The sequence below is a fragment of the Hyperolius riggenbachi genome, chromosome 8 (assembly GCF_040937935.1).
Source record: "Hyperolius riggenbachi isolate aHypRig1 chromosome 8, aHypRig1.pri, whole genome shotgun sequence".
NCBI lineage: Eukaryota > Metazoa > Chordata > Amphibia > Anura > Hyperoliidae > Hyperolius > Hyperolius riggenbachi.
Window position 1 is genome coordinate 233737684 of NC_090653.1, and position 21991 is coordinate 233759674.

At 45.7% G+C, this 21991-nt stretch overlaps 1 protein-coding gene across 14 annotated transcripts in view; it reads left to right on the forward strand.

Annotated features, from left to right (window-relative positions):
* Positions 1-21991, forward strand: part of ATP2B3 (ATPase plasma membrane Ca2+ transporting 3) — a 495057-nt gene that overhangs the window by 177589 nt on the left and 295477 nt on the right. For all 14 annotated transcript variants that reach the window (XM_068248338.1, XM_068248335.1, XM_068248345.1 and 11 more), the window contains 2 exons: positions 5835-6054; positions 21103-21429. In XM_068248338.1, the coding sequence (XP_068104439.1) occupies positions 21228-21429 (202 nt within the window). In that variant the 5' untranslated portion in view covers positions 5835-6054; positions 21103-21227. The remainder of the gene's footprint in view (positions 1-5834; positions 6055-21102; positions 21430-21991) is intronic.

Here is a 21991-nt window from a genome sequence, read left to right on the forward strand (position 1 = left end):
ATAGACTGAAGATAGATGATTTTCTATCGAGGGCTGTGAGGCTACTAGCCAGAGTGGAATGCTTAATAAAGAGGAACTGTAAACCGGGAGTGAACTTCATCCCAATCAGTAGCTAATAAACCCTTTCCCATGAGAAATCTTTAACTTTTCTCGAATCGATCCTAAGGGACATCTGTATGGCTGATACTGTGGTGAAACCCCTCCCACAGTGTGATGTCAAGACTAAGGTCCTGACAGTGTTCTTTGTAACTTTGTTGCATTGTTGGAAATAACGGCTGTTTCCAACTCCTAAGTAGAAATGGCCCAGCTTTGGAGAACTCATGAGAAGCACATGATCAGTTTGATCAGCTGACAGATTTGTAAGCCTCTGATTTGCTGAGATGACTTCCTGGTTTAACACATGATCATGACCAGCAAATCAGAGGCTTACAAATCAGAGATTACAAATCAGCTGATCAAACTGATCATGTGCTTTTCCATGAGTTCTCCAAGGCCGGGCCATCTCTACTGCTAAGCAAGCCATATCTCCCTCTCTGGAATGTTCATTTACTGAGAGTTCTGTGCACAGAAATCACCTACCAGGACTAAAGATGTTGCCACCTGTGATACATTTCAAAATGTAAATCGGGGTGAGGAAACATTTTACAATGGACAAAATTTGACTAAATAATTTATAATTAAATATTGTAAAAAAAATAAGCAATTTTACAAGCAATTTTATGCATTGTTATTTTTACTACAGTTCCTCTTTAACTCCTGGCACAGATCTAAATATACCATCTGATAGATAAGTAAGCACAGTTGCCAAATGTTACCATCGTGTGTTAAAATGACTATGTAGTGAGTCACTGTCCTTTGCCTGTCAGTAAGGTTGCATAGTCTACCGCAACAGCATGGGCTGGTGTCATAAAGCACTGTACCTTGATGAGTTACTTGATCAGGTGGGGGAATGGGGGGCACATGGCTACTTAATATTATCTGGGGTGGGATGGGGCACACATGGCAACCCAGTACTACTTTCTGGAGTGGAGATGGTGGTTCACATGCCTACTTTACGCTACTATCTGGGATGGGAGGGGCACGCAAGGCTACCAAATACAATTACCTGGGATGGGGATGTGGATACACATGCCTACCTAATACTATTATCTGGGGTGGGTGGGGGGCACACATGGCAACCCAGTACTACTTTGTGGGGTGGGGATGGGGGTACACATGCCTACTTAACACTACTATCTGGGAGGGGCACGCACGGCTACCGAATACTATAACCTAGGATAGGGATGGGGGTACACATGCCCACCTAATGCTATTATCTGGGGTGGGAGGGGACACACATGTCATGCAGTACTACTTCCTGGGGTGTTAGGGGGAACACATGCCACCCAGTACTACTTCCTGGGGTGGGAGGGGGCATGCTTACCTATGTAATAATACTATTATCTGTGGTGGGAGGGGCACACATGCCACCCAGTACTACCTCCTTGTGTGGGGATAAGGGGTACACATGCCTACATGACACTACTATCTGGGGTAAGAGGGGCATACCCCCCCCCCCGGTCTTTTTGGTAAGCTGAGGTGGGAGAATGGTAAAAGAGGGTTGCAGCTAGGCCCCTTAATGCCCACTAGGCCTCAGGCATTTGCCTAGGTGGCCTTGTGGATGATCCTGCTCTGTTTTTACCACACCACCTTGTAGCTCGGTTACGCCATCATTCTTTTTACTGCGTACGAAACAATGATTGATGACAAGTGTGAAGTGTCAGATGAATGTCGGGAATTTCTAAACATCGGGTGACCTTGCTGCTTGACAGCCTTTAAAAATATACACACACAAAAATCACGAAATAAATATGGATCTATTTTCTGTACATAGTTTAGTACTGGGGGAATAGCAGCTTTAATGAAAATTCTGTAGGTCCTGAATGACTAATGTACACAAGATTATGTATGAGCGGGGCATGTGAAATAATAATGAGCAGCAATAAAGCTGAATTATTCAACTGAATTGGTGAACGATGATTACCGATTCTGCTTTTGATGTACACTAAGTGGATTTAAATAAAACAAAATTAAAGGGACACTCCATTTTACTTCTGTACCATCCATTGACTTCCTGACCTCCTATAAATCCAAAAATCAGTTTAGTGGAAAATCTCACTTATTTATGCCCCTAATGTGTTTGACATGATGGAACATTGACATCTTACATTACAGTCAACTTGTCATTTTACTACTACTTTTACAAGTGACTGGTTTACTTCAATGTGAGCACTTAGAGGGGCCTCCACCAGGGGTGGAACTACAATTTATGGGGCCCTCCAGTAAGAGTTTGATAGGGCCCCCAATGTGCACACATCTTCTTTTGCCAATCACTGGTGACCCTCACAGCCTGGAAGCCCATCCAGAAAGGGTCATAAAACAAGTGTGGACATCATAATCTTGTTTTGGGGAGTGGTGGACACCTAATTGTCCGGTGGCTCCTGAGACATTACTGGACGAGCCTGCAGGGGGTTCTCTACATGTCATCATAATCTTCACACCCATAACATGTGTATCAGAGTCAGAATCTTTATTATCGCCAAGCACGACTGGGTCGTGCCCGGAATTGGGCTTGGCACGTACAGGGTACTGATACAGGATATAGATACAGATACAGGACAAGTCATGCAGTCAGAAGGAACAGAACATTATACCAGATGCAGAGAGAGACAATGTGGCATAAGTTACAACACAAAAAAACACTCAAAAAACAATCAGAGTCCGCTTTAGCTAGGGCGCCATCTATGTGCAGAGTGCCTCAGTGCGGCATGGTATTGTGGGGTGGGGATGGGCAATTTTGTGGAGAGAGTTCAGAAGGTTGACAGCCGAGGGAAAAAAAACTGTTTTTATGTCTTGAGGTCTTGGTGAAGATGGACCGGAATCGGAGCCTCTGGGTCAAGGGGAGCTGACTAAAGAAGCGATGGCCTGGGTATGAGGGGTTGTTGGTAATCTTTAATGCTCTGGAGTACAGCCTGGAGTGGTAGTGGTGGTCCAGAGAGAGAAGGGATCTCCCGATGATCCTCTCCGCTGATCTAATGACCCTCTGCAGTTTGAGCCTGTTGCTGGCGGAGGAGCTGGTGTACCAAACCAGGATGGGAGAGCATAGGACAGATTCGATTGTAGCGGAGTAGAAATCTGTCAGAAGTTTTTGGGCCATGCCAAACTTTTTTAGTTGGCGGAGAAAGAAAAGTCTCTGTTGAGCTTTCCTCTGTGTGGAGGCAGTGTTGGCCTTCCACCTCAGGTCATTGGAGGTGGTTGTGCCCAGAAGGCGGACACTGGGAACTCTTTCTACTTCCTTGCCATTTATGCGGATTGGGGGCGGAGTGGCGCGCCTCCTGAAATGAACAACCATCTCCACAGTTTTCGCTGTGTTTAGCACCAGTAGGCAGGGCTGGTTTAAGCAACAATGGGGCCCCAGGGCAAAATAAACCTGCCCCCCCCCCCCAACAGATACCCCGGAACAAAAATCGGCATTAAGAGACGTTTTTTACAGTTGGTATAGTCAGGGTGTGAAGCCCCAATCGGTCGGAGCTCCACATTCTAGTTACCCTAGCCTGCATGGGGGACAAGGGGTTAAAACGTTTCAGGAGGGGGGACCCCACATAATTTTTGTTAAAAAAAATTCCCACACTCTAAACATAATTTTTTTTTTCGAAAAATAGGAAAAAATGCCAGGGATCTTCATGCAGCCATATTGCGGCTGTATAGCGATCCCTGGCCAAAGCGCTGCGGCTGCGTATGGACCCCCAGGAAACCCGTCAGGAAATGTATTGCTCTTTCTTTTGATGCATGTAAAATTACACTACCGTTAGGTTTGCTACTAAAAGTGACATTTACTGCATTTAAAAGTATACTTTTTCCTTCGAAATTTTAAAATCGATTTTCTCAAAAACTAGAAGGTCTTTTCGAAAAATTGTTTTTTCCTTTTATTCCCAATGATCTCCTTAACATATCCTGCAAATTTAGGGTTTCTATCATTTAAGGTGGATTTGCTATTAAAGTCGTCACCATTAAAGACGGCAGGTTTTTAAATGTGTATTTTTTTTCATTTGAAACTTTAAAATCGATTTTCTCAAAAACTATAAGGTCGATTTGAATTTTTTTTTCCTCTTGTAGCCACTGCGGGCCCCTACAAGGTCTGGGGCCCTGGGGAAATTGCCCCCTTTGCCTCTATGGTAGCACCGGCCCTACCAGTAGGGTATTGTACCGTGTCAACCATCAGTAAAAGCAAGAAGTTTTAACCTCCTTAGCGGTAACCCCATGCTGGACACGGGGTAAGCCGCCGGAGGGTGCTGCTCAGGCCCTGCTGGGCCGATTTACATAATTTTTTTTTCATGATCGCCGCCGTCCGCCACGGATTCGCCGCTATCCGCCGCGTCGCCCCCCCCCCCCGACCCTTTGCACTGCCTGGCCAATCAGTGCCAGGCAGCGCTGAGGGGTGGATCGGAGCACCCGCCGACGTCACGACGTCGGTGACGTCATCGCGATCGTCGCCGACGAGGAAGCCCATACAGGGAATCCCGTTCAGATTGGGATTCCCTGCAGGGCAAAAGCGCCGGCAGCGATCGGAGGGGTGGGAGGGATAGCGATGGGAGGGGGGAAGCATGTAGCTAGCGCTAGGCTAGCTACATGCTTTAAATAAAGAAATTCCTAAGAATCTCCCAGGAAGAGATGGACTAGTCTAAAACCTTTCATATTTTCACAACCTACTGAAAGTGACAGTAACATAGGAGAAAGGTGATTTATAGTACAATTTACCCTGGGAGAAATCTTCATTTTACAGTGGCTTGCAAAAGTATTCGGCCCCCTTGAAGTTTTCCACAATTTGTCATATTACTGCCACAAACATGTACTGACATTAGATTACACACAGGTGCACTCCATTTAGTCATTAGCACTCATCAGGCATAATTACGCACACCCCACTTTGCAGTTATTTATTTGTAAAAAAAAAAATGTCTGGAATCATGTATGATTTTCGTTCCACTTCTCACGTGTACACCACTTTGTATTGGTCATTCACGTGGAATTCCAATAAAATTGATTCATGTTTGTGGCAGTAATATGACAAAATGTGGAAAACTTCAAGGGGGCCGAATACTTTTGCAAGCCACTGTATATGTATGTATTTTAAATTTTACAGTTTGTCCTTAAAGCGGGCCCAAACCAAACATTTTTTTAATTCAAAATATGTAGTTGCACCACTCTGACACATACAAAGATAAATAAACACTCCTTCAAGCCTATGAGCATTTCAGTGCATGCTTTTTCACCCTTCTCTTTTCATAACTAGGGTTACACAGGTGGCAGCCATTACTTCTGAGCTTAGTAGGAGGTTTTAGATCATGGGTGTGTTTGTCATCAGCTACCCTCCCTCACAGGGGCGTCGTCTATGTGAAATCTCACACAAGCTGAGATCACCTCCCCGTGACATCATCAGTAGCAGCCTGTGTTTTGTTTTTGTTTTTTATCTCCTTTACCAGTTTGCCGGAAAAATCCAGGCAATTTGAAAGGAAGGGAGGAGTTCCTCCAATAAATGTAAAATATTTTATATTTGTCATCATGCAGCTGAAAAAAGGCTGCTATTTATCATTATAATTTATAAAATATATTTTATTTCTGAAATCTTGTATTTTTAATTTGTGTCCACTTTAAACTGGGTTAAACTACTGACTGGGTTGCATTAAAGTGTAACTGCACCTGTACATGTCTTTTTTTCTTGCGCCATACAGATGTAATAAATGTCTTCCATTGCATTGTTGACAGCACACCATCTCTGTGTTTTTTCCCCACAGGTTTTCTCAGTGCAGCGGAGACACGAGGTGTGCTTGCCCCTGACTGGGTCACAACAGCAGTTTGCAACTGAGACTGGAAACAACGACGTCCATGGATTGGCCCCCTCGCTCAGTTCGGACTCGCAGTGGTGCCTGTGACTGTTAGATGTGGCTGCATTCATGAATGAAATACCCAGTGAACGTTGTGTTATGACGCCGCCTATTACAAGATCCTAAACAGGTAGGGCTATGCAGGGGCATAACTACAAATCATAAGGCCCTCCCTCCCCAGACAAACTTTGATGGAGCCCCCAAATGTTTACACCCTTTTCCTCCCCTCCTTCCCTGTGACCCTCACATCCAGAATCAGAATCAGAATCTTTATTCTCGCCAAGCACGACTGGGTCGTGCCCGGAATTGGGCTTGGCACGTACAGGGGACTGATACAGATACAAATACAGATACAGGATGGAACATGCAGGAACCAAAAAACAAAAACAGATGCAGGGGAACACAGTGAAGCATCATTTACAAATCGAAAAACAGAAATCAAAAAATACATCCAAAGAACAGGCAGAAAGTACTCTGGAGCTAGATCACCGTCCATGTGCAGTGTGCCTCAGTTCAGCGTGCTATAGTGTGGCTTGAGTTTGTAGGGTGGGGTTGGGGATGGGCAAATTCGTGAGAGAGAGTTCAGAAGGCTGACAGCAGAGGGAAAGAAACTGTTCTTATGTCTCGAGGTCTTGGTGAGGATGGACCGGAACCGGGGTCTTCGGCTCGAGGGAAGCTGACTAAAAAAGCGGTGGCCTGGGTGCGAGGGGTCGTTGGTGATCTTTAATGCTCTGGTGTTCAGCCTGGAGTGGTAGAGGAGGTCCAGAGTAGGAAGGGCTTTCCCGATGATCCTCTCTGCTGATCTGATGATCCTCTGCAGTTTGAGCCTGTCGCTGGCGGAGGAGCCGGCATACCAGACCAGGATGGAAGTGCATAGGACAGATTCAATTGTAGCAGAGTAGAAGTTAGACAGAAGTTTTGGGGCCATACCAAACTTTTTTAGTTGGCGAAGAAAGAAAAGTCTCTGTTGGGCTTTCCTCTGTGTGGAGGCAGTGTTGGCTTTCCACCTCAGGTCACTGGAGATGGTTGTGCCCAGAAGGCGGACGCAGGGAACTCTTTCCACTTCCTTGCCGTCAATACGCATTGGAGGTAGGGTGGGAGCACGCCTCCTGAAGTCAATGATCATCTCCACAGTTTTTGCTGTGTTAAGGACCAATCCGTTCACTCTGCACCAGTGGCATCTTGTAAGTGTCATAAAACAAATGTGGACATCGTTATCTTTACACCAATAACTATAGCTACAAAAACACCTGATCTAAAGGATGAACCATTTTATGGGAGGGAAAGTTAATAGTTGGAGCCCCTTACACCTTCGAGTCGCCCCTCCCCCTGTGGTCGCAGGACCTGCTCCCATGTAGTTAAAACCCTGAGGCTAAGCTGCGTCCACCTGCAAGAGAGTGGCAAGGACTATGCCAGGCTTATGGACTTCTCTCTGTAGTCATATTGTTGAGGCCACTTTTACACTTGAAGGTAAAACCTGTATTGTGTTACCCTATTTTATAAGTAACCGCAAAAGCGATGCAAGTCTATGGAGACTTGCAAACTTATTGCGGTCCGTTGCACTGCGCTGGAAGTATCCTATCCAACGCAAGAACACCGCTCTTAACACACTGTAATGGAAGTCTATGGGCGACACACGTCATGTAAACGATGGAGCGGTGCTGCGTGGACCGTCAGGAATCTCAGTGATGTAATTCCTGCCAAGCAGGAAGCAGCAGATGAGCGGTATGCTTATGACCCTGTCGGCGCACTCTGCTGCATGGTCATATGAATTAAGTTTTTTGCAATGCGATGGGAGTGGAGCATTGCATCGCAATGCAATGGCTAGGAGTAAAACTGGCTATAAAGAGGGTCTTTACCAAAAGTTAGTACTAGGGGGGAAAAAAGAAGACATTGCAAAGTGAGGAGTTAAAAAATATAAGATAGATCAAGAAATGCAATGTAACTCCGTCATGTTGTTTGATCCACAATGAGCCTGCAGGTCAGCATCTTTACTTCTGGCAGACATAAAATAAACAGTACAGCACAAACTGCCCTTATCTATAAATACACCCACTAACAATGTGATAGGCGAAAAGAAGGAATATATACTGTGTATACAGTGGGTTGCAAAAGTATTCGGCCCACTTGAAGTTTTCCACATTTTGTCACTTTACTGCCACAAACATGCATCAATTTTATTGGAATACCACGTGAAAGACCAATGCAAAGTGGTGTACACGTGAGAAGTGGATCGAAAATCATACATCATTCCAAACATTTTTTACAAATAAATAACTGCAAAGTGGGGTGTGCGTAATTATTCGTCCCCCTGAGTCAATACTTTGTAGAACCACCTTTTGCTGCAATTACAGCTGCCAGTCTTTTAGGGTATGTCTCTACCAGCTTTACACATCTAGAGACTGAAATCCTTGCCCATTCTTCTTTGCAAAAGTGCTCCAGCTAAGTGAGATTAGATGGACAGCGTTTGTAAACAGCAGTTTTCAGATCTTGCCACAGATTCTCGATTGGATTTAGATCTGGACTTTGACTGGGCCATTCTAACACATAGATATGTTTTGTTTTAAACCATTCCATTGTTGCCCTGGTTTTATGTTTAGGGTCATTGTCCTGCTGGAAGGTGAACCTCCGCCCCAGTCTCAAGTCTTTTGCAGTCTCCAAGAGGTTTTCTTCCAAGTTTGCCCTGTATTTGGCTCCATCCATCTTCCCATCAACTCTGACCAGCTTTCCTGTCCCTGCTGAAGAGATGCACCCCCCGATCATGATGCTGCCACTACCATATTTGACAGTGGGGATGGTGTGTTCAGAGTGAAGTGCAGTGTTAGTTTTCTGCCACACATAGCGTTTTGCATTTTGGCCAAAACACTCCATTTTGGTCTCATCTGACCAGAGCACCATCTTCCACATGTTTGATGTGTCCCCCACATGGCTTGTGGCAAACTGCAAACGGGACTTCTTATGCTTTCTGCTAACAATGCCTTTCTTCTTGTCACTCTTCCATAAAGGCCAACTTTGTACAGTCCATGACTAATAGTTGTCCTATGGACAGAGTCTTCCATCTGAGCTGTAGATCTCTGCAGCTCGTCCAGAGTCACCATGGGCCTCTTGACTGCATTTCTGATCAGCATTCTCCTTGTTCGGCCTGTGAGTTTAGGTGTATGGCCTTGTCTTGGTAGGTTCAGGGGCGCCGCCAGGCACCAAGCAGACCAAGCGGCTGCTTGGGGCCTCATGTTTTTAGGGGCCTCGGAGTCTCCGTGACGTCGTTATGACGTCACACCGTCACTGTCCTGCCGCAGCGGCTTCTTGGTACGGGCTCAGGGGGCGGGCAGACTCCGGCGAGGGGAAGGCTCTGTCCCTGCCCACCCACCAATAGAGCGGCTGCTTGGCCGCTTTAGTTCCGCCCCCGCCCACTGCTCTGCCCACCCTCCCTGAAGCCGGGTGTATGCGCCGCATACTTCCGGTTCTGCGTTCCACATGGACTGCAGGAACCGGAAGTACAAATGGTGCATGACTCCCGGCAAAGCCACCAATCTCCTTGCCCGCCTGTCTGCCTTCTACCCCTGCTCGCTCGCTATCTATGGGGGCACCTACTTATGCCTAGCTATCTACCTATGGGGGCACCTAGCTACCTTTAGGGGCACCTAGCTATGCCTAGCTACCTATGGGGCACCTACCTACACCTAGCTACCTATTGGGCACCTACCTACACCTAGCTACCTATGGGGCACCTACCTACGCCTAGCTACCTATGGGGCACCAACCTACACCTAGCTACCTATAGTGGCACCTAGCTACCTATACTGGGACTCCTACCTACCTATGGAGCACCTACCTACACCTAGCTACCTACAGGGGGCACCTACCTATGCCTAGCTACCTATGGGGCACCTACCTACCTATGGGGGAACCTACCTACGCCTAGCTACCTATGGGGCACCTCCCTACGCCTAGCTACCTACAGGGGGCACCTACCGACGCCTAGCTACCTATGGGGCACCTACCTATACCTAGCTGCCTATGGAGCACCTACCTATGGGGCACCTACCTACCTATGGGGGAACCTACCTATGCCTAGCTACCTATAGGGGCACCTAGCTACACCTAGATACCTATGGGGGCACCTAGCTACACCTAGCTACCTATGGGGGCACCTACCTATGCCTAGCTACCTACAGGGGGCACCTACTGATGCCTAGCTACCTATGGGGCACCTACCTACGCCTAGCTGCCTATGGGGGCACCTACCTACGCCTAGCTACCTATAGGGGCACCTAGCTATGCCTAGCTACCTATGGGGCACCTACCTACGCCTAGCTACCTATAGGGGCACCTACCTACGCCTAGCTACTTACGGGGGTGCCTATTTACGCCTAGCTACCTTTACTGGGACACCTACCTATTACACTCCTCCCCACTTAGTGTCTGTCACCCTCCTCCACACCCCATTAGTATCACCCACCTCCCAACCCAGTCAGTGTCACCCTCTCCCCACCCAGTGTTATCCTCCTCCCCACCTAGTGTCATCCTCCTCCCCAACTAGTGTCATCCTCCTCCCCTTCCAGGCAATGTCACCCTCCTTCCGCCCAGTGTCGCCCTCTCAGCCGCATCCAGTTTCACTATCCCACCCTACTCAGCAGCTCCATCCCGCCAGCACCCAGTGGGCCAGAACATTTAATTAAATTATGTCTAGGGTAACATTTGCTGCATTTTTATATGTGTATTTTTCATGTGTGGGTGGATAATGCTTACTGAATTTTAACGTGTGGGAGGTAATATTTTCCTAATTTCCGATTTGATGCATTTCATATGTCAAAAGTAACGTTTGCTGTATTCCATGTGTTAGGGAAATCATTTGCTGCATTCATTTGTCGGAAGTTGGGGTTGTTGCATATCATGTTTCAGATGTAATGGTTCTTGCATTTCATGCATTGGAGGTAATAGTTGTTGCTTATTATGTGTCGGAAGTAAGGTTTTTGCATACCATGTGTGAGAAGTAGGGGTTGTTGCCAGGGCTATGGAGTCGGAGTCGAGGAGTCGGGGCAATTTTGGGCACCTGGAGTTGGAGTCGTTGATTTCATAAACTGAGGAGTCGGAGTCAGGAGTCGGATGATTTTTGTACAAAATCCACAGCCCTGTTAAGTATTAGACTAAGGAGTCGGAGTCAGAGCCATTTTGGGTACCCGGAGTCGGAGTTGGAGTCGGGAGTCGTGGTTTCATAAACTGAGGAGTCTGAATCGGAAGATTTTTGTACCGACTCCACAGCCCTGGTTGTTGCATATCATGTGTCAGAGGTAATGGTTCTTGCATTTGATGTGTCGGAGGTAACGGTTGTTGCAGTTTATATGTCAGAGGTAATGGTTGCTGCATTTATTACTTGATGGTCATAGTTGGCTACATTTGCTGCTTTGGGATCATTGTTGCAGCATTTGACATTCTTTTGTCATCTCATGATTACTAAATGGTATGCTAATAAATAGCAGTTTCTGCTGATTTATCATCTGCGCATCCATGATGCAAATCTTCTTTCTCACCACATCATGGCAGAAACACTGCTTCCTTATAGTTTGTGGCATGTCTAATTACTCTTAGGCTCCCTGCACACTGCATGTGATTCCGATTTTTAATCGTTACTGCATGCTGTTTTTTCTGCGTTATTCTGTTGCTAGCATTCAGGGAAAATTGGAATCGCAAATCGGATTTGCAGTGTGCAGGGAGCCTTATGCTGGGTACACACTATGAGATTTTCTGGTCGATTTACTGTCAGATGGATTATTTCCAACATGTCCGATTTGCTTTTCGATTGTTTTCCGAGCATTTTCCGATCGATTTCCGTGCACTACGCGCGCCGCACTGACGTACCTTAGCACCTATACTGTTGGCTGCGATCATGCTTGGGGCTGGTGTACCGGGCTGGCTGTGTGCTCTGTTGTGCATGCTTGGCCGTGTTTGCTCCTGCATATCACAGCGTTCTGTGCTAGTGCATTACTACCGCCGTGACCTCTTGTGCAGCACTTTACAAAGTACATAGCCATGTCACTGACTGCTCTCAGAGGAGCTCCCCATTTAATCCCTACCATAGTCTAATGTCCTACTTATGTATTTTTTGTTTATGTATTTTTTTTTCTTTTTTAGGGGGGGGGGGGGGGGTAAAGTCTACCGCTTTCTACATTGAAATGTTTGTTTTGTTTTTTTGGTCCATATTGACATGTAAGCATCATGCAGTTGGCTCCACTCACATGTCATGGCCACACCCTGGCTCCACCCACATGTCATGTCACGCCCACTTTCCCGCGCAATGAACACACCCCTTTTTTCGGCGCGGCGCGCTTCGCGCGCCGCAGGTTGTGGGCCTCGGCCTGCAGTCCGCTTGGGGCCACAAAAACCTTAGCTGCACCCCTGGGTAGGTTTATAGTTGTGCCCTACTCCTTCCATTTCTAAATGATCGCTTGAACAGTGCTCCGTGGGATGTTCAAGGCTTTGGAAATCTTTTTGTAGCCTAAGCCTGCTTTAGATTTCTCAATAACTTGATCCCTGACCTGTCTTGTGTGTTCTTTGGACTTCATGGTGTTGTTGCTCCCAATATTCTCTTACACAACCTCTGAGGCCCTCACAGAGCAGCTGTATTTGTACTGACATTAGATAACACACAGGTGCACAACATTTAGTCATTAGCACTCATCAGGCAATGTCTATAGGCAACTAACTGCACTCATATCAAAGGGGGCCAAATAATTATGCACACCCCACTTTTCAGTTATTGATTTGTAAAAAATGTTTGGAATCATGTATGATTTTCGTTCCACTTCTCACGTGTACACCACTTTGTGTTGGTCTTTCACATGGAATTCCAATAAAATTGATTCAGGTTTGTGGCAGTAATGTGACAAAATGTGGAAAACTTCAAGGGGCCGAATACTTTTGCAACCCACTGTATATATGTGTGTGTGTATTATATGTAGAAAACAAAGGGGGATACTGCTTGCTTGACAGTTGCCAACAGCCATTATCTCCCACAATGCAATGAAGTTTACAGACAGTAAACTGTCACGGCCATGGCAATCACACTGTGGGAGGGGTTTCACCTCAATATCAGCCACACAGGCGTCTCTGATGATCTATTTGATAAAAGGTAAAGATTTCTTGTGGGAAAGAGGATGCCGGCAACTGATTAGGATAAAGTTCAATCTTGGGTTGAAACTCTTTAAACGACACCCGAGGTGACATATGACATGATGAGATAGATAGACATGGGTATGTACATTGCCTAGCACACAAATTTCTAGGCTGTGTTCCTTTTTTTCTTTCTCTGCCTGAAAGAGTTAAATATCAGGCATGTAAGCGGCTGACTCAGTCCTGACTCAGACAGGAAGTGACAACAGTGTGACCCTCACTGATAAGAAATTCCAACTATAAAACACTTTCCTAGCAGAAAATGGCTTCTGGGAGCAGGAAAGAGGTAAAAAGGATCAATTGTTCATAGATTTTTTTTTTTTAGCTCTGGCATACTTTAATGAATGTGTCATTGAGCAAAAACAATAAAACATTTAAAATTAAAAAAGTAGATTTAAACATAAAATAAAAATGTGGAATATCTTCAAAAGTAATTTTTAGGAGAAGGATGATAGATACAATCGTTTATTTCATTAGTTTATCTTCACCTCGGGTGTCCTTTAAGAAGAACATCATTATACCATAGGAAAGTGGACAAGCTGATAGCATTGTGTATGGCACAACACGGCCAAGCCCAGTGGCTGAAGCAGGAGTGGCTCTCAGTATTGCAGTGATGTAAATGATCACAGGCATACCTCTCAACAACCATCAATTAGAGATCTGCATGCGGGAAGCTCTCTTGCGTTCCTCATACTTTCCCTCACAGTGTGCGCAGAAACCTTGTCTGTAAATCCCTGTTTAACCCAATTTCAGTATATTTGCATTCATTATGATCAGGAGTGCGTGTGTCACGCTTCTTTGTTTCCCTCCACGGTGCAGCAGAATAGCAGAAACACATATTCAGCTTTACATATTAAGTATGTTTATCTAGTTAGAGGAGGAACCTGGTTTTAATTGGGACAAACAGTTCTATTGTCCAGAGCGGAGACTGCTCTTTATTACGGTAAATGAACAAAGCTGCATTGTTACTCTTCAGAGAAAAGAAAAGATAATCATACCTATAACAGAATAAACTGTTCAGCATTCTGCGGAACAAGACGGATATTTGTTCATCTAGGAGTATAAAGATAGAGATAACCAATTTATTTGGCACAAATTCTCCTTGAGGAGAATGTATGGCAAGGCATGTGAACAATAGGGATGGGTCTGCCTATAAGAACTCATGGAGAAACATGTGATCAGTTTGATCAGCTGGTAGATTTGTAAGGTTCTTATTTGCTGTGATGACTCCCTGGTTTAACACATGATCATGACCAGCAAATCAGAGCCTTACAAATCTATCAGCTGATCAAACTGACCACATGCTTCTCCTTGAGTTCTCCTAGGTGAACAGTCTGGTCAGGTGGCTGAGCCTCTGAATGGCTGGGTGCAATCATGTCATCTTGTCTCGCTTCTGCTTCCTGCTTTAGCATACACAGTATGATGACAGGATTGCAAGCAACAAATCAGAGACTGAAGGTGCATGCACACCTCTTGATATATGTGGCCCTTCGGGCATCAGGACCCGATCCCCTTGGATGACATTGTTGGCTTGCCTGTACAGACACTGTGTAGATGACAGTGCATTCTCTTGTTGTGCAGGGCCGATCGGATGACGGAGCAGTGCATGTGCAACAGGCGAGTGGGATACGGTGTCCTCAAAGCAGTTGGCCCACCATCGGGTGAGTCGATCCGCCGGACAGATCACTTGCGCGGTAGGGGTCAGGGCCCATGTGCACACGCCTGATTATCGTCGGAGGCGCGCAGGCAACCTCAATCAAGCGTGTGTACGGCCCTTAAAGAGTCGTGCACACGCTTAACTAAAGTCGGCTGAGGTGGCTGATAACGACCACTTAATCCGATAATCGTATAAGCGTGTGTACGGCAGCCCAGGACCACCAACACGCAAGCGATCCTCCCAGTGGATCAACTCACTCGACCTAAGGCCAACTTGTTCATGCTGCTCCCCCGCCGGCCGCGTCACGCACACATCACTCCGTCGTCCCTCTGCCCCATCTGCATAGCAAGAGAACGCGTTGTCAGCTGCACAGTACTGGCCGGCCCAGCGATGTCGCCCAAGGGGATAGGGGCCTGATCCACGACGGGCAACATAAGTCAAAAGTGTGTACACACCTTTAGAAACAATTCACACTATCAAACTGATCACATGCTTTTGCAGGAATTGTCCTTAGGGAGAATTTATGCAATATAGATTAAATATTTTTGGGAGTAGGGATGGTAAATACAAATAATTTGATCGGCCCATTTTTAAGCTGCATAAATGTGCATTCAGAATAGATTAAGAAATCTAAACCTCTGAGGAAAAAAAAATACTTTCAGGACAAATATTTGTAGTAATTTGCAATTATTTTAGAAAACATAAAATGACTGCCTTACTTTGTACTGTGAAGATAGAAGTGCCAGGTATGGTTAAGGTAAGGGTTAGATCAGTATGGGCAAACTCGGCCCTCCAGCTGTTACGGAACTACAAGTCCCACAATGCATTTGCCTTTATGAGTCATGACTGTGGCTGTCAGACTCCTGCAATGCATTGTGGGACTTGTAGTTCCTTGCTTGGGTTAGATCCTCTTTAACTGTCTGAAGGAATGTTAAAGAGGAACTGTAACCAAGGATTGAAGTTCATCTCAATCAATAGCTGATACCCCCTTTTACATGAAAAATCTTTACCTTTTCTCAAATAGATCATCTGAGGGGTCTGTATGGCTGATATTGTGGTGAAACCCCTCCCACAATGTGATGTCAGCGCCTAAGTACTGACATCACACTGTGGAAGCCTTGCTTTACTGTGTGAAATAACAGTTTCCAACTGCCAAAAATGCAGCATCTCCTTCCACAGACGTCACGTACCAGCACTAAAGATGTCACCATTTCACAATGTAAATCGGGGAGAGGAAAGATTTGGACAATGGACAAACACTGACTAAATTATTTACAGTATAAATAATTATTGTAAAAATTAAGCACTTTTTTCAATATGTTATTTTAACTGCAGTTCCTCTTTCAGTGACGAGACAAGACACACTCTGTACAACGTTGCGGAGGATGTCGGTGCTATATGAATACTAATTAATAATAAAAGGTCAACATTACAGAAAGGTAGATGGCAGTGGAGTAGCTAAGGAGCTTTAGACTCTAGTGCAAGTTTTACATAGGGCCCCCCAAGCATTCTATACATGACAATTCATAATGTGCAACAAAACCTCCCGAGGACATCCACAGTATGAGAGGTATAAGCAGAGGAGGGGAACCGTTAATAATTCCCACTATTCAAAGCATAGATAGAAGTTATCATTATCATCACAGCACCATTGAAGAGCTAATACTGCAGTTGAGGGGGGTCCCTCTGGTCCAGGGGTCCTGGTACTCAGGGCCGGTTCTAGTCTTTTTGCTACCTGAGGCAAACTTTTGAGGATGTGCCCCCCCACCCTACCTAATTTGGAATGACCGCACAACACCCAACAATTTACTCATTTAAATACTTTAATATTTAATGTTCTCACATGACATGCTGCAGCTCCACACAATAGCACACTGGCTGGCTGTGAGTCTGTGACAAACTAACTGCTCGTTGTCAGCCAGTCCATTCCTCCCCAGTCAGGACAGCAGTGCCATCACCTCCCTTCTGCTGTGCAAGTCAAGTGGCACACTGCTGCTCTCCTGCCTCCCCCCTCCTCACTCACTGTCAGACTCCTCACACAGCACAACAAGCTGCTTTTCCCCAATGATGACCTCTTCACCTCGCTCTCCTCTCGCTTCTCCTCCTACTCTGACTGCATGCTGGTAGTGTAAACACAGTACAAACATGCTGCCCCTGTAATCTCTGCGCCTGATGCAAATGTTTCACCTTGCTTCATGAGAGAACTGGCCCTGCTGGCACTATTGCAACCTATGCATCTCCTATTGCTGTGTCACTGGTGAATAGATTCAAGTTTTGACCTCACTCTCTTGCAGTCAGCAGCTGAAGAGCTAGATGTCACGCTTTCTGTCCTGGGAGATGTAGTCCAAGCACGACTTCCTCTTAGTCATTTGTGGCTGGATTACAATTGTTCAGCCCATATGCTTCACACACCTGCGGCATGACAGATGTTATAGAACATACAAGACTTGGCATGCCTTGCCTGCCTTTTTTCTGTTTGGTCAGGCCTTCAGATCTGCAACAGCCATGAAATCACAAGCCACAGCAAGTTCTAACAGCTGGGCCAGCACAGGTTTCTGCGCAAAGCAGATGCAGACTTCAAGGTCATTCTCCAGTTTGGTCATATGCAAAAGATGAGCACAGACCAGTCTTTAAAATCACTATTTGTGAATCGGAAGTGCACATCTCAGAGTGGGGGTCTCTTACTGCAAAACGGACACTTTTGCCTCTTATCTCTACTTAAAGGAAACTCGAAGTGAAAATAAAATCATGAGATATAGTTGTATCTGTAGAACTAATATATACAGGATCTTCTCAAAAAATTAGCGTATTGTGATAGAGTTCATTATTTTCTGTAATGTACTGATAAACATTAGACTTCTGCTGAAAAGCTTTATGGAGATGAAGATTTCATTTTTCAGCATGACCTGGCACCTGCTCACAGTGCCAAAACCACTGGTAAATGGTTTACTGACCATGGTATTACTGTGCTCAATTGGCCTGCCAACTCTCCTGACCTGAACCCCATAGAGAATCTGTGGGATATTGTGAAGAGAAAGTTGAGAGACGCAAGACCCAACACTCTGAATGAGCTTAAGGCCGCTATCGAAGCATCCTGGGCCTCCATAGCACCTGAGCAGTGCCACAGGCTGATTGCCTCCATGCCACGCCGCATTGAAGCAGTCATTTCTGCAAAAGGATTCCCGACCAAGTATTGAGTGCATAACTGAACATAATTATTTGAAGGTTGACTTTTTTTTGTTTTAAAAACACTTTTCTTTTATTGGTCGGATGAAATATGCAAATTTTTTGAGATAGGAATTTGGGGTTTTCATGAGCTGTATGCCAAAATCATCAATATTAAAACAATAAAAGGCTTGAACTACTTCAGTTGTGTGTATTTGAATCTAAAATATATGAAAGTCTAATGTTTATCAGTACATTACAGAAAATAATGAACTTTATCACAATATGCTAATTTTTTTAGAAGATCCTGTATAGGACTTTCCCGGAGTTCTGATTCTTATTTTCATTTTAAAGTACAACTTTCAGGCATAAAATAAAAAATCAATTCTTTATTTTTATCTAGTAAACAATTACGGTAATAGGGGTGCTAACCAGACAATCCAAAAGTTAAAATCACTATTACTTTTGATCATTCCCCAGTTTACCTGATTCTTATTTGGTACATTGCCACACAAAGAAAGCTGCAGGGCATGCTGGGTGTTTTTTTTTGCTTCTTTACTTTCCTCTTAGACTTAACTAATGCAGCCTGATTGACTGAAAACTCTTACCCTCCTGTTTTCCCCTCCCACACCTCTGTTCCTCTATGGTTGGCAAATATTTTTCATGGTGAGACAATGCACTTTCTAGCGCAGAGCTGGGTGGGAGTGCCTGAAGACTGGGAGGAGGGTGGGCAATTCATACACAATCAGGCAGAGGAGAGTAAGGGAGGAAATTACATCAGGATTGGCTTCAAGATAGACACAGTTAAAAATGGAGAATCCTAAGAAGGATTTTATCTTTTTTTTTACTATAGAAAAATCACTAAAATCAAAATGTGAACAGTGCAATACATATGTTATTTAAGTAGAGCAAGTATTTATCTACTTATATATGTGGGGGGTTTTTTCTGAGATAGTATGGCTGACAGCTCCTCTACAAAGTGATCCCGAGCCGAAGCTTGGGATCAAAATCAGATACTTACCTTAACCCTTTCGGAAGCGACCGCCTAACCCCCCTTAAGGACCAGGCGATTTTGTATGGGGGGGGGGGCGCGTTTGGGGCGTCAGGCAGCCGGATCCTTGGTAGGGCTAGCTGGGCATGGTGTCCCTCTTGTAGCCAGGTGTCCCCCCTGTAGCCAAACAGCCTTTACTCACCTCCCAGACTCCAGCAAAAAGCAGCTGTGGACCCCTCCGCTCTGGCTGGCATCCCCGCTCTTACTGATGCTAAGTTCTGGGTCGCGGCTTGATGACGTCATCAAGCCGGGACCCGACACTTACGTCAGAGTGAGCGGAGATGCCGGCCAGAGTGGAGGGGAGCGCCGGCCAGAACGGAGGGGAGCGCCGATCGCTGGGGGAACGTCAGGAAGGTGAGTGGATCCTCTTCTTCCCCCTCCCCCCCAACACCACAGCTCTAATGGTGATAACTACGATCTGCCAGCGATCATAGTGATCATGTGATCTGGAGCCAATCGCAATGGCTCCTGATCACTGAAGGGAGATGTCAGCTGTCATATGACAGCTTAATCTCCCCTCTCGGGTGTGCATGATTGCGTCGGGAGCGGAAACGGCAGGCGGCGTAATTCCTACACCGCATCAGGCTTAGACAGCCACAAGTGCAGCGTAGGATTTACGGTGGTCCCCAAAAGGTTAAGAGAGGGAATGAGCTTCTCCTCTGTTATGATTGCGGCTGTGTAGTAACCGCGAAAGCCCATCTGCAAATGTGCAGTAGCACAGAGCTAGTCGTGCACAAATGGCTGTGGCAGGCTTGCATGGCTATTGTGCGGACACGATGCAGGAACAGGAGCTGCACAGCCTCAATATGATTAGCGACAATGCCTAATCTTCCGGGGGGCCGCGCTCAGTGACTGGGGACATAAGAATACAATAGGATCCTGAGGCTTCCCTCTTTTTAGGTAAGTATCTAATTTTGTTAGATACCTACCTTCGACTGGGGTACAGTTTAAGCAGGAGCGTTTCTAGCTTTTCCATCACTTCAGGCAAGAAGTCCTGTGTCACCCTACCCCCATCCTCAAAAAAACCCACACTCCTACACAGTTAGGTAAACCATGTGCCGTATAGGATGGATGCATAATATGGGGGTCCCTGAAATGCAAACAAGCTGCTGATCCTGTTGCATGTCATTGCACACCCCCTTCCTGCTCTGCCCCAGCTTGGTGTTTAAATGCAGAGTATAGTGCAGCAGAAGCTGTGCTCTCACCTCTCCACTGGAATCCAATGCTGTGCTTCCGCCTGTCCGCTCACTACTTGGCCTAGTGCCCAGCATCTCCTACTGCTTGTAGCGTGATTACACACAACATGAGGAGAGCCAGCACTAGAGGGAGCAGAAAACAGATAGGCTGGTCGCACAGGCAAAACACTGAACTCCAGAGGGGAGGTTGGAGCACAGCTTCTACTGCGCTATACTCTGCATTTACTGTACATTAGACTGAGGGAGTGCAGAAGGGGGATGGGAACAGATAGTGGTACAAGGGGACCGAGGGAGACACAAAAGGAGGCACAGTGGTGCAGAGGAAGGCACAGATGGATGCACACAGAGCCAAATCATTCACAAGGCAACTTAGGCAGGTGCTTACGACCTGGAGAGAGTCTGGGTGCTTAGGGCCTGGTTTATGCTACGCCCCAACAAATCTTGCCAAAAAAGCTAGGTGGCCATCAAGGGTGGGCCTAAAGCTGTTGCTTGCCTAGGGCACCATTTCACATTTATCACTCTCTGGACGCACAGCGGGGCAGAGGTGGCACAGGGGACTGAAGGTGGCGCAAGGAGACAGAAGGAGGCACAGGTGACAAAAGAAACACATGGGGGGTAATGCTCAGTTTGCTAATGTAGTGGATGTTCTGCTACGTGTACAACAAATGTTGCACTATCAATGCACACGTTATCTAGGTAATGCAGGTTGCGCTATTTGTGCAAGGCGTGCTATGTAAATGGCGTTAATATTAATAACATTTCAGTTGACATGTACAACTTGCACACAGCAATTTTAGCATTGCTCTATCAATATGCCCCTTTTATGACACATAGTTCCTATTACTTGTTTTGCTTTTGATCTGTGTATATAGCTAATGATGTGGACATGTTCCATATTTCGTTTGAACTCTCCTAAGATTAATCTGCTTCATTCCATAGGCCCATCATCTATCTGACACACCCACTGATTCCAAGTCTGAAGACTGTGGCCACCACTTTCGGAAAACAGAACCCGTACACACTCACACCGATACCTACTCTCCTCGGCCAGTAAGCTAACCAAGATGGGAGATCTGAACAGCTCAGTGGATTTTTACCCAAAGAACCAGCGGAGAGAGCAGAACCATGCCGGAGGCTTTGGCTGCACTTTACAAGAGCTGCGCTCTCTCATGGAACTGCGAGGATCCGAGGCCATTCAAAAAATACAAGATAGTTATGGTGATGTCCATGGCCTGTGTAGGAGACTGAAGACTTCCCCCACTGAAGGTAACACCCTCAGTTTACACAGTGTTTGCAGAAACATCCGATGGTCAAGCTAATGTCTTTGGCACTAGCAGTGTAAGCTGTGTAGATTAAGAAGGGTCCTTTGTGTCTAGGTAGCAATGCCTAGATGGCTCAAAAGTCAAATTTGGTGTATGATTGTATGGCAGCATGGAAGAGTGAACTCTCTGGAGGCTCTATGCTGATGGCTGGACTGTAATACTAAAGTGAGCAATGTATAATTACACCTATCATGTAGAAAGTCAAGCTATGCTTGTGTGGTTATATCAGGGAGCATAATGGAAGGTAGAAACAGAGGCGCTAAAACAGAATATAATATTCTAAAAATGGTTAAAAAGGGAGGTAAAGGTGGACCTCCACAAACACAGATTTAGAAAGTCGGGATTCAGCATAAATCGGACTCCAAACAGGCAATGCATTTCACAGGTATTCACCCGCTTCTTCAAACATAAAAGGCGCAACTTTGCTAAATTTCAAGCCAGAAATAGCACAAATAGGTGCTATTTCTGGCTTGAAGTTCAGTAAAATTGCTTCTTTTATTGCCCGA